The sequence below is a fragment of the Nerophis ophidion genome, linkage group LG05, assembly GCF_033978795.1.
Source record: "Nerophis ophidion isolate RoL-2023_Sa linkage group LG05, RoL_Noph_v1.0, whole genome shotgun sequence".
Taxonomy (NCBI): domain Eukaryota; kingdom Metazoa; phylum Chordata; class Actinopteri; order Syngnathiformes; family Syngnathidae; genus Nerophis; species Nerophis ophidion.
The window spans coordinates 59,206,529-59,220,544 of NC_084615.1; the positions used below are offsets into that span (position 1 = coordinate 59,206,529).

Here is a 14,016-nt window from a genome sequence, read left to right on the forward strand (position 1 = left end):
AAAACGGCCTTCTTTCATCTCCGTAATATCGCTAAAATTCGCTCCATTTTGTCCACTAAAGACGCCGAGATCATTATCCATGTGTTTGTTACATCTCGTCTCGATTACTGTAACGTATTATTTTCGGGTCTCCCCATGTCTAGCATTAAAAGATTACAGTTGCTACAAAATGCGGCTGCTAGACTTTTGACAAGAACAAGAAAGTTTGATCACATTACGCCTGTACTGGCTCACCTGCACTGGCTTCCTGTGCACTAAAGATGTGACTTTAAGGTTCTACTACTTACGTATAAAATACTACACGGTCTAGCTCCATCCTATCTTGCCGATTGTATTGTACCATATGTCCCGGCAAGAAATCTGCGTTCAAAAGACTCCGGCTTATTAGTGATTCCTAGAGCCCCAAAAAATGTCTGCGGGCTATAGAGCGTTTTCCGTTCGGGCTTCAGGACTCTGGAATGCCCTCCCGGTAACAGTTCGAGATGCTACCTCAGTAGAAGCATTTAAGTCTCACCTTAAAACTCATCTGTATGCTCTAGCCTTTAAATAGACCTCCTTTTTAGACCAGTTGATCTGCTGCTTCTTTTCTTTTTTCTCCTATGTCCCCCCCTCGCTTGTAGAGGGGGTCCGGTCCGATGGCCATGGATGAAGTACTGGCTGTCCAGAGTCGGGACTTAGGATGGACCGTTCGTCGGGACCCAGGATGGACCGCTCGCCTGTGTATCGGTTGGGGACATCTCTACGCTGCTGATCCGCCTGCGCTTGGGATGGTTTCCTGTGGACGGGACTCTCGCTGCTGTCTCGGATCCGTCTTGAACTGAACTCTCGCGGCTGTGTTGGAGCCACTATGGATTGAACTTTCACAGTATCATGTTAGACCCGCTCGACATCCATTGCTTTCGGTCCCCTAGAAGGGGGGGGTTGCCCACATCTGAGGTCCTCTCCAAGGTTTCTCATAGTCAGCATTGTCACTGGCGTCCCACTGGATGAGAATTTTCCCTGCCCACTGGGTGTGAGTTTTCCTTGCCCTTTTGTGGGTTCTTCCGAGGATGTCGTAGTCGTAATGATTTGTGCAGTCCTTTGAGACATTTGTGATTTGGCGCTATATAAATAAACATTGATTGATTGATTGATATCACCAGACCTATGTAAGCGTCAATATATACCTTGATGTTGCAGAAAAAATACCATATATTTTTTTAACCGATTTCCGAAGTCTAACTGGGTGAATTTTGGTGAATTAAACGCCTTTCTATTTATCGGTCTCGGAGCGATGACATCAGAACGTGACGTCACCTAGGTAGTCAACGCCATTTTCTCCACCACATTGCACGCAGCAAGTCAAATCAGCTCTGTTATTTTTCGTTTTTCCGACTGTTTCCGGTACCTTGGAGACATCATGTTTCGTCGGTGTGTTGTCGGAGGGTGTGACAACACGATCAGGGACGGATTCAAGTTGATTTACGTAGAATGTGCATCGATTAGCACGGCATGCTAATCGATGCTAACATGCTATTTAGGCTAGCTGTACATACATATTGCATCGTTATGCCTCATTTGTAGCTATATTTGCATCCAGCCTTTCCCTCCATCCACATTTAATGCCAAACAAAGACTTACAAATCGACAGATTTAAGTTGCTCCAGTGTCAAGAGATGCGAAAGTCCCTCGTTTGGTTTTTACCGGCGATGCTACGACAGAGATGGCACAGAGATGGCAAGAATGTCTGGATATCCTGCGACACTCAAAGCAGATGTATTCCCAATGATAAAGTCAACAAAATCACAAAGGTGAGTTTTGTTGATGTTATTGACTTATGTGCTAATCAGACATATTTGGTCGCGGCATGACTGCCAGCTAATCGACGCTAACATGCTATTTAGGCTAGCTGTATGTACATTTGTAGCTGTATTTGCATCCAGTGTTACCTTCAACCCACATTTAATGCCAAACAAACCCTTACCAATCAACGGATTTAAGTTGATCCAGTGTCACAAGATGCGAAACTTCCGATCGTTGGTCTGCACATTTTACCGGCGATGCTAAGGCAAACATGGCCAAATAGCGTCAATAGCTATTCGCTCAATAGCTTCAGTTTCTTCTTCAATTTCGTTTTCGCTATCTGCCTCTATACTCCAACCATCCGTTTCAATACATGCGTAATTGCTTGAATCGCTTAAGCCGCTGAAATCCGAGTCTGAATCCGAGCTAATGTCGCTATATCTTGCTGTGCTATCCACCATCTGTTTGTATTGGCATCGCTATGTGACGTCACAGGGATATAGACAGTGGCTTCACAGATGGCGAAAATCAGGCACTTTAAAGCTTTTTTCAGGGATATTCCGGGACGGGTACAATTTTGAAAAAAACTTAGAAAAATTAAATAAGCCACTGGGAAATGATGTTTATTGGTTTTAACCCTTCTGAAATTGTGATACTGTTCCCCTTTAAATCGGTTCAGTTGCTAAGCTAAGTGTTTTACTGCATCAAAATGACAAAAAGTCAATGGTAAATATTGGTGCCCAGTATGTTTGTTCTTTACTCGAGCTCTCAGAATGTAGACAGTTAAACAATTTATTGTTTGCATGAAACTACTACTACTAAACATCTTACCTGTCTGTATCTGTTCCTAAGCCTTGATAGTAACAATTGATCTCTAAGTTGGGCTCCATGAGTGGGTGTGGGCTTCACTGTTTCAGCTATGATTTCTGGTCTGTTAGTAGCAACTGGGTTTTGACCCCGAGGATAGGGGAAAGGTCTTGTTTGTTGTGTGGGCACAATACGTGGCACAGCACCTTGAAAAAGGAAGTAGATCTTGCATTATGTACATTTTATACTGTATGCACTGAATTTCCAACATATCTTAATTATATCCAAAAACAAACAATGAAAATGTACTCTCTAAAATGTCCTTGCTACACAATTGTTGTATTTTTTTCCATAAAGAAACAAAAGGCCTATTTCTCTCAAATATTGTTTACAAATCTGTGTTAATGTTAGTGAGCACTTGTACTTATCACTTTTAAAAAATCAAAATGCTTATTTGACAGCATGATGGTTGCTCTAGTGTGCTTGAGGGTTGGCTCCACAATGTGCAGTTTTTTTACAAGGGTCAATGCCACAGATGTTGCAAGTGTTGCAGTAGGCGTGCTGACTGCAAGAATGACCACTAGAGCTGTTGCCCGCAAATTTAATGTTCCCTTTTCTACCTTAAACTGTCTCCAAAAGTGATTTAGAGAATTTAAGCAGTTTATTCAATCGACTTCACAACTGCATACAATGTGTAATAAGCACATCAGCCCTGGGCCTCCACTTCCAACATCTTTCCTGCCAATATCAACCACCAGAGTTTAAGTCCAGCTACCTGACATCTGCTACAATAAATAATTTTCATAACCAAATCATTTCTACAAAATTTGTCAGAAACCCTGACCTGCAATTTTTCCGAAATGTGTTTTTTCGTACTCATCAGGATCACAACCTGCCTGCCCTTGGTTGTTGTAACTGACCTGAGTAGACAAATACTATCATTTGACGGCGTTTGCCACTTGGGGTGGAGGTGTTCTCTTTACAGATAAATCCCTGTTTTCACTGTTAAGGGCAGATGGCAAATGTGTGTATGGCAGACTTGTGGATGACAGATGTGTGGGTGAGTAGTTGGCTGATGTCATATCAGTGGATCAAGTGGCAAATGGTAAACAGTACATACAAGAGATAGGCCTTTTGTACATAAAAAACCTTTTAGTTTCTTGGGTTTCGCTTAATGAAAATCAGAGCAAAAACTGAAGTGTTGTGTTTATATTGTTGTTGAACTTAGATGTACTTACCTTGCCAAGGAGGATACGCAGGATGGGGACGATGATTTGAAGACCAATGTGAAGTTGGTGCAATGCGAGGCGGCAACGGGCGGTTACTGAGATTCACTTCTTTCCGTTTTTCTGGGTATCTGTCTTTGTGTGTTTGTGGCACCTGTGTAGATTTTTGTTGCTCTTGTTCTTGATTGTACTGGTGCAGCCAGGGGTGAATCGGCTGCACTACAGGAACGTAGGGGATTTCAGGCTTTATTATTGCTCCATTCACCTTTTTATTTTCCTCGTGGATGTTGTCCTCTTTAATTTTGTCTTCGTTTAAATGTGAAGTTATCACTTTGGATGATGAAGTACTTGTCTGTTCCAGTGAAGGATGATAGTTTGACTTTGGTGTGTGGATTGTTGAAATAAGGTTACGCCGTATATTGTAACTCTGAGTGACCAGCACATTTTCAGATTCTTTGACTTTCTCAATATTTCTGTTCATTCCCCCAGTCTCTCCTTGTTCTTCCAGAATATGCAACCTCTTCCCTTGTGATATTTTTTTAATTCTACCAAATTCCTCTGTTTCTTCATTCATATTGGTTGGTAGAGAAGTAACTTTTGTCTTTGCTTTCAGGTTAGGTAAAGTATGTGCTTCTGCAGAAATAGGTAATTTGGCTTCTTTTTCCGCAACTGAGTGCAATTTGGTAAATTTACTTCCGAAATCCTGAACAGTATGAGTTTCAATGTTTGATTCTTTGTTTTCATCTAAACCACCACTATCCTTATAATCAGATTTTTCCTTGACTTTGTCTTCCCCTGCTTGGTAGTAGTAAGTGACTGTAGTTAGTGAAGGTGTTGGCCTATCTTTGGTGGTGGTAGTGACTCTAGTAGGAGTTGTTGTGATTGTTGGTGGGGGAACTGTAGATTTGAGCATGTTTGATGATGGACGAAGTGGCTTTAGATTGTGGTTAATTCGTCTCATTTGAGGTTTTCTACGCCTAAAAGGTGGCCTTCTCCGATTTGGGCTGCCAGGAACAAATTTCTTATTCCTGTCACCAAATGATATATTAGCACCTTTTGCAACTTGTGTAGCAATAATTGTTACATCGTTGTTTTGTTCTGTAATCCCATTAACCTGCTGATGGGATGTCTCTGTGCTTCTAGCAGGTGAGGTCACCAAAGTTTTTGGTTGTGTTTCTAACAATAAAGCTGTTGGCTCAATCCCAAATTCAGAAATTGTTGTGATGGGGAAATTGTTGGCTATTGTATAGGAGGGAGGGGTAGTTGCAGGGTTCGTCAAACTAGTTGGGACAATTAGAGTGGTGGGATCTGGTAGTGGCAACTCTGAAGCCTGTGAAATGGGTAATTTAGCGTTGGCGTTAGCCAAAACCTCTGCCCAGTAATTTGGATCTAGTTTCTTTACATTAAAATCTTTCCTTTGGATTTTATTTTTTCCAGGATTCTTTTGCGGTTTTTCTATTATTGGAACTTGTGTCACGAAACGCCAAACTGTTTCCTGGTAATCCACTGCTGAACCCTCTTCCTCATCAGTTTTTAAGGTTTGCTGCTCCGTTTCTGTCTCTACTTTAGAGTTATGGGATACCTTTTCCCCTGTGACTTCCACTATATGTGACAGCATGTCAACTCCATAGAGATTCGAGGCCAAACAACTGTATTCCCCTGAATCTTCTTCCATCAACTTCCTCACCACCAAAGTACCATTCTCCATTACTGCTGCATTTCTTGTCTTTTGTGTAGGTGTAAGAACTTTGTTTTTCGGCATGTACCAAACAGTTTGACTGGGTTGCACTGATGTTACTTCACATGCGAGAGCGATTGAACCTCCCTTTTCAACTGTGATTTTCTGGCCATTGAAAGCAGTCGGGCTCAGCATTCGTTCTTTGACAGTAAGCCTCAGAGACATCAAATCCACACCAGTTTTTGTTCTGATCATACAGTGGTAGAGACCAGAGTCGGATTGTGATGCATTCATTATCACAAGGTCCCCTTTGTCATCAATTTTGACTTTATCACTCAAGCTCTCCACAATAGACAAATCGGGAAGCATCCACTCCATTTTTACTTCCTGGTGTGAAGTGACAACACTGCATTGAAGGTGAACCTCTGAGCCCTCCAAAGCAGTCTTCACACGCCCTGCAGTTCCACGTTGAATCATTGCCCAAGAAGAAGTAAGGTCAGAGTTGTCTTGCTGCCCTCTTTGGCTGTTAATATGCCTGGTGATAACTGTAGTAAAATCCATCACTAGTTTTTTGGTTGTTGTTAGCATTCGATTAAGCTTTAAAGTGACTTTGTGTTGAAGCAGCCATGCAGGCTCTGCCACTAAATAACCCTTTAAGTCTGTAAAATAAGGAGAATTCTCATTTGCAATTTGGAAGTATTGATAAGTTGTTCTGCTGCTGTTTGTTTGTCTTTGTTGACCTCTCTCCAAGACAGCAGGGCTTTCATAGTAATATGCAACCAATTGCCATAGGTTTTGTAATTTTTCCCGATCAATCTCACACTCAAGGATGGTTGCCAAAGATACATTAACAGACAACCCTTGTGCTGTCCGTGTATTCACTGTCCAACTTATAGGTGAACTGTCTCCTGGGTGGCGCACATCACACACCACGTGAGCATTATTTCCATGGGTATCCGATAGAGAAAAACTTAGATCGCCTAAGGGCTTTTCAAGGTCCCGGGTGTATGGGAGATCAGGCTCTGCATCAGATTCCGCCCACACTGGGTTGTCCCACAGTTTCAGGGAAGATTGAAGAGCTGGTCTATCACAGGTCAGCTGGTCTTCAGTTAACCCAATCAAGAGGGTACCATTTAATGGCTGAGGTGAGAAGCACTGAGGACAAGTCTCAACTGTGCTCGTTTCACGTTCCTTTTTACACTTTATTACACCTGGAAACAAATAAAGGACAGAATGGGTGCGGACATCAAGAGTGCACATTTTGGATGAAATTTATGGGATTTTCATATCCTGAAAAGCAGGATAGTTAATCCAGTAAAACACAAGTTGGGAAAATAATCATTACTATATTGAGAGTGAACGCAGTGCTGTTAAATTTCTCGGTCTTCATGAGTGGAGAATGCAGAAATTATGAGGGAAAAAAATGGTGTCGATGTAGACTAACTGCACGCCTGCTTATAAAAATCCCATTCAAAGTGGTAGATGTCTCCGGCATGTTTGAACACATGGCACGAAGATGATGACACACATGATTACAAGAATCTGCAGTAAATTAGACTGTCTCCGTGGTGATGCCCCGTATAGTACATTCAAAATCCTCATGTCAGGCTTGCTACTGGCAGTTTGTTTGTGTTTTAGTTTTTCCTCTGTGTGTGTTTAGTATTTCCTGTTTTTAGTTCCTGTCAGCGCTCTTGTTTCCTGTTGTTTTCCCCTGTGCGCTGTTTTCCCCTCAGCTGCGGCCGATTGGCACCTGGCCACATCTGGTGTCATACAGCCTGGTCCTATTTGTACCTGCTTTGTCTTCCAGTCAGTGCTGGATTATTGTCATGTTGATGTCGCTCTTGTCGGTGCTACCTGTCGTGTCGTGTTTTGTCAATGCAGCGTTGCGGTAAGCTTTATTTGATTGCGGTTTTTAGATTACTTCCTTTTGTTCCCTGCTTCCAAGTTTGTTTTCATATTTCATGTACGACTTCTGTTTCCTGCTCGAGACCTGATAGCTTCCACGCTAGGTATTTTTGATTTTGCTAGCTTACATGCTAAGCTCTGTTTATGTTGTTGTTCCCATGCCAGCTCTTTTTATTTGTTTTCTGCCCACGTGCGCGCTTTTTGTTAGTACCCTTTGTTTGTTCTTTGTCTTAGTGTTTTAAATTAAATCATGTTTTCCTGTTCAAAGCCTGCCTCTGTCTCTGCATCTTGGGGTTCGTTACAAAGTAACTCTGACACCTTATTTAGATAAGCCGGTCTGCACCAATTTACAATTGTACAAAGTTTTAGTAAAACACACGCACAACACCCACTAAGAGTACAGACTGTTTTATGGATTTATCATGCTCTTTAGTGCCTGGTTTTTGGATCTTAGTAAATTAGGCCCATACTGTAACTAACAACCAAAGTCTATGAAGAAGGCAATGCTACTACTGTATTAGCACAGAAAAAAAGTGCTGTAGCATGATGGAGCAGCATGTACACATGATGCCCCTCCACTTTTCTGACTGCTCCCTCATATATTCCAGCCTAAAACCGGCCTTGCTTCGTAGTGTGTTGAAAAACCATATGCACCAAAAACAGCCTGGCACCTCCTCCTCATGTTGGTCACACGCTGCTGTGGGATGGCCTCCCAATCTTTAAACAGCAGTTGTCACAAGTCAGCCAACATGGTTGTATTGGTCACTTTGGCACTACGACATGTCCAAACATAAGTGTTCAGTAGGGTCAGGACTATACGATCCCCTTCACTCCCAAACTCTGGAGGTAGTGTCTGTTATACCCACAATTTGTGGGTTTTCTTACAAAAGTGGCACTTATATGGACAGACTTTTCAGCAAGACGAAATGTTTTGCTAATAAGCTTTGTCACAACAAAGACAAAATCAACCAAACACACATGTCCTTACTTTTTGGGCTTACTTTACATATGTTTATGCAGGAATAAAGGGGTAATCAATGTATGTAATCTTTTGTACAATTAAAATACAGTATGATGACAAATCAGCATATTTCATAAATATACAGTATACCTTCATGTGTGGAACTCCACTGTAGCAACCAGTGAAGTTGACAGTCACAAGTCCAGGGGTTACCATGAAGAGAGAGGAGCTCAAGCCTGGGAGCTGTGTTCAGTACAGAGGCAGGGAACTGATCCAACAGATTGTCTGAAAGGTGTAAGTGTCTGACAAGAAAACAGTGTGTTACTAGACAAAACATGTTTTAGACATCAGCAATGCAGTCCCATTTTGAGCAAAATATAGTCTCTATATGTACTGTATGTTGGCATTCATCATGACAGCCATTTGTCCACATAAACAAAAATGATATGCATACTGAACAGGGTGACTGTGATTCTAATGTAATGGCATATCTTAAGATTAAAGACCAGCAGTGTCCAAAGTAAGGCCCATGGGCCAGACAACCTTTTTTGGTAATAATAAAGATATACTATGTTACTTACAGCCAATGTGTGTTACATTAATACGAGATAAGCATAACATCTATGTATATGTAGCTATCCAAAGAACCTTCCCTGATAATGGGGTAAACAAATAAAAAACAACTCATCTGGTTTACCTAATTGTGCCACACAAAGTCACCTGTTTATGTTTATGTTGTTGTGTATTGAGTATGTCACAGTCAGCTCCACATCATACATATAGTACATACTATACATACATATCTCAATTGAGCAGCCTTGTGCTCAATGGCAATATTATTATTTCACAAAAAAGAAAATAACATTTAATTAAGAAAATAAAATTTGATTAAAATAAACATCTCAAAAGGGTAATGGGAATAAGTATACACTTTTTGAATCCCCCCTTTTTACATAGTTACTATGACTAATTTCTAGTTTCCTCTGAAACACATTTTATCGCATTCATCTGGATCCACATAACTCAATTTGCTCAGAACAATAGGCTTACAATTCTCAATATATCATTATAAGTAAGTCATATAAGTCATTCATACTAACATTCAAAATAAGCCTCAACCTCAATATACCAAACGAAAATATTAGAATTTTGTTTTGTGAGATGCTCATTAATGTACACTTTAGATCCTTTTAATTTTCGTCCTTGTTTCAGAAGAACAGTTTTATGTTTCCTGTTGTCAAACCTGATGATTGTGGCTGTGTTGTGAAAAACGTTGTTCACTGTTTTTCTACCGGGTAAAGGATGGCAAGCCTCGATATGACTGCAGTCAAGCTCAATCCCTCTTGATCGCAAAAAGGCTGCTACCTATTGCTCCGTTGTATTAGCGATTGCTTCCTGGCTCCCAAAATTCCCTCCGATGTCACCCAAAACTGCGCCAGCAGACGACCTGGGCCCTTTTGTGAGCCCGGTGACAATCACATCATTCATCCTCCGATGCTGTTCCAAATCTTCCACTCTGTTTTCCAGCTGTACAATCCTCTTGTCTTTTTTTTCGAGTATCACTCACAGCGATTGTACTCCCTTTACAAAATCGGGGATAGTTTTCTATTGTGTTCGTCTGATAGAAAACTGAGTGACGCTTTGATGTGCTCAATGTCCAACATAGTCAATTTCCTTTTTTACACCACGGTGCGAACTTGGGATATATGTTTGTTTGCGTAAGCTGTATCGGCTCGTTGCCGAACAGCTGTTAGCTTGTAGATTTGCGGCTCGGTTTCCAATCACCACTAATTGAATTTATACAGTTGGTTCACCGACCTCTTTTAGCCCGGACAGGTTTGTCCATTGTGAACATTAAACAACTTGTGTTTAAAGACAGTAACTGGCAAAAGAAATCCTTGAGCTTTTTCTCACCATTTTTGTGGACATTATAAAAAAACGTCTAAGCACCATACTCAATTAAAATTTACACCCATTTAAATCCACTACGAAGCGGGATGTATGTATGCAAAACATTATTTCTCCACATTTCCCTGATTTTGGCTCATTTAAGCTGTTTGATGTTTCTGATTTATTACAAAACATTAAGGTGGTCTTCAGGAAAGTAAACAAGGTAGGAGTCGAACTCTCACATACTTTTATTATTTAATGTTTTATCATTTCTACTTCATATCATATTGTCAAGAAAATGTGTCGTGTCTGTGCATGCTTGTGTGTAAGTGTGCGCTGTTGTCTGTGTATATTAAATTAATATGCAGACTTAAATTATTGGGATCGCCGAACGTGTCAAAACAGCTGTGTAAACTTTATCAGCTCACACACACACTCTCATAAATAATAAACAACTATTAAGAAAGAAACAGAAGGTTTATATTAAAATTTTAACTATAAGCTACTGTAACTTTTGCTTATTTTGTTCTACTTTTTTCAGCTGGCCTACCGCCTATTGATTCTGATGGATTGCCTCACGCAATGGATTATATTCTCATTTATTCACGCTGAATGGAGCAACACCACTAGCACATCAAGAGTGTACTACTAAAACTTTCAGTGAACCGTTAACATTAACTTACTATTAAGGTTTCAGGCAAATACAATTGAAAATGTATGCAGTGTATTAGAAATGTGCTGAACGATCAGCAACTGATCAGTAGCGGCAGATTTTCAGAAAAAAGTATGTGCTCATCATCGCCGAATAATGCCTTTCAAATATTAACATTGATTTACTTACCCATATACTAAAGTGATTAGAGCGCATTTGTATCTCCTCAAAATATTTTTTTTCTGGTTTTTGTTAATGTTTACAATTCAAAGAATAAGTCCCTGGACACAGGAGAGGTTTGCGGACAAATACCAGAACATTTTAATGAGTAGTGGCTATTCGTGTTTGCTTTTGTTAAGTTATTGTGTACTATTGACCTTGTTTTGCTTGTATGTAATTAAAGACAATAAAGACCTAGTTTAAATGTTATGTTGACACGGTCAATAGTACTTACCATATATAAACTGAAAAATGTTGAGTTATTACAGTACATGAGTATCGGTATTGGAATCGACCGATTTTACTCATGGATGATCGGAAACTGAATTGGCAGCATGCAACTTGCAACAGAACATCTCTAATGTATATAACGTCCAAAAATGTGGCTGAAGGTCGATCATGTTGTAAATGTTGATATTTTTACTTATACCATATTTTGGTAATACTGTAGTTCATTTTAAAGCTGACTACAACAATCCAAACCCGGAAAAATAATTGCGGTCTTACTTGAGTGAAGAGGTCCAAAAGTTTCCTAGCAGAGACACTGTAATGAAGGTATGAGGATGGATCTCCTTAAGAATATTTCCTTCCAGTTGTAATAGTTTGAGAGAAGTCAGACCCGAAAATGAGTATGGCTCGATGAAGTTGATGAGGTTGTGGTCCAGATGAAGACGAACCAGACCAAAGAGTCCCTCAAACAACCCAGGGGTCACTCTTGTTAGCTTGTTGTAACTCAACTTTAACATCTGTAAAATATAGAATTATTGTTAGTTAATAGAAAAATATGAATCATCAAGCAAAATTCAGAAAGTATCAATTCAAATTCACCATACAAATAGTGGATAATTATATATCCAAGAATAAATACTTCTCTAAACTGGCTTTAAAGGGGACCTTTTATGCAAAACTAACTTGTTTGCCTCTTGGTACCTGTTTTTGTCTATTTCGGATCTGCCTAAGTCCTGAAAATGTGAAATCAAACCATGGAAGCATGACGGATAAATTTATAAAAAAAATATTGATTTCCTTCATATTTCCTCCAAACAAATGGAATTTGTTTTGTGCCGCTGAGTTTAAGGTTTAAGGCACACACAGGAAATGACTGTTAGCACTGCACACAACCCCGCTTACTCCTTTGTTTCATTCATTAATCTGCAGGACGATGCCTAAATCAGTCATTACATTTTAGAGCGTTTCTCTTATTCATTGCGACATTTTTGTCTTTTTTTTTTAGAATCCATATGCAGGGTCTTACAGGGTCACTAAGTTTTTAAGGTTGCATTTGTGATGTTTTTCCCATTGGTGATGTCAGCGGATAGCTCTATATATGGTAGAGATTTACTCGAAGTGCTTTGCGCAAGTCCACAATTATAGTTTGACACTGTAGTCAATAAGCTCCTTTTTTCTTATCGTTTTTTGAGGGGCAGATTGGCTCGTACATGCGCATGCATCCTCCGCTGTTGACATTTTTAATACAAAGTAGTGTAAGATTCGTACTTATGTTTGTCAGTAGACTGCATATGGAAGCACTAAATTTACATCATTGCTGACGAGGTGGAGACCCAGTATAACTGGAGGCACGTAAATAAGATCGCCCACAAAATGGCGCAGTCAGATAGTGGCTTGAAGAGGGTCCGTGAAACATAATCTATACAAACTTTGGACCAAAGAACCATTACATGTTATGTAGACCACAAGAACGTGTTTTAAATGTAAAATAAAATCATGATATGACCCTTTAAGACAAAATGAAGGTGGTCATACAAAGTATGTTTAAATGGAGGCTAGATAGTACTGCTTAATATACAAATACAGAAAGGTAAGACACGCTCCGAATATTTTACTCATTTTATTAAGGCAAATGGGACCAAAAAGTATTCGATAACGTTAGCAAGTTAGCAAATCATGATAACATTATCATAATGTTTTTATGAGAGTGAACCACTCCCTTCCTTTTCTTGTTACAGTATTTGAATGTGCAACCTGTATGAACAATGATTAGAGCATAGGCATTTAAGTAAAAAAAAAAAAAGAAAATAAAAACCTCCAAAGGAACCTATGCCTCACCTTGCATGAAAGTCACCACACGTCACTGCACTATAGCATACGCACATTTACCAACCACTTTACTCTCAAATTAGTCTAATAATCAGTGATTTAGACATTGTTTTTATTGATTGGGTTTCATCTTGTGATATTTCAACAATATTTGAACATGAACAAACACATTTTTTTCCAAACAGAATACATGCTCTAATCAGCTATTAGTGATAGTTTCCTCTCCAAAGCTGAAGTACAGTTAAACCAACAAGAACATACACTTTACCTGGAGCGATCGCAAGCTGTAAAATGCCCCATGTTGGACGGTGCTTATGTCGTTACCATGTAACATGAGCATCTCCAATTTCCGCAGCGACCTGAATTGGGACCCTTCCACTTCAGTCAGACTATTATATCTGTGAGAGGGAGATACAACAAAGCCCTGTCACAGGATGTCACCGGTGAAGTTGGACATGAAATTAATGTGTATGTATAAGACAACAGCAGAAAAACAGTGATTTTAGCTACTATAACAATATACAAAAGCCCTGTCAACCAGAAGGTTGGCAGGGCTTTTGTATCGGATTGTTCTGTCGTGTTAAAGACGGCAACATAAAGCAGCAAGCGTATGTGTGGACAGAGCTTAAGCACATAATCATTCAGCAATTAAAATACAAAGAGCTATTGAAAACCCTTGCCTTTGAGTCTCAAGCTTTCAGCACATTACAATAAGTATATCCTTCCAAGAGTTATGCAAACGGCAAATACAGTACAGAACAGTAGATGTTTTTTGTAAAATGCATTATTCATCAAAGAAACAAACAAGATTGTGGGAGCTTAAAACAGACTTCCCAAA

General features: G+C 39.8%; 1 protein-coding gene across 2 annotated transcripts in view; it reads right to left on the reverse strand.

Annotated features, from left to right (window-relative positions):
• si:ch211-159i8.4 (matrix-remodeling-associated protein 5) overlaps nt 1-14,016 on the reverse strand; it is a 39,859-nt gene that overhangs the window by 12,158 nt on the left and 13,685 nt on the right. For both annotated transcript variants that reach the window (XM_061901653.1, XM_061901652.1), the window contains exons 4-8: nt 13,447-13,576; nt 11,628-11,866; nt 8,510-8,661; nt 3,828-6,704; nt 2,614-2,795 (exon numbers count right to left, since the gene is read on the reverse strand). In XM_061901653.1, coding sequence (XP_061757637.1) covers nt 2,614-2,795; nt 3,828-6,704; nt 8,510-8,661; nt 11,628-11,866; nt 13,447-13,576 — 3,580 coding nt within the window. The remainder of the gene's footprint in view (nt 1-2,613; nt 2,796-3,827; nt 6,705-8,509; nt 8,662-11,627; nt 11,867-13,446; nt 13,577-14,016) is intronic.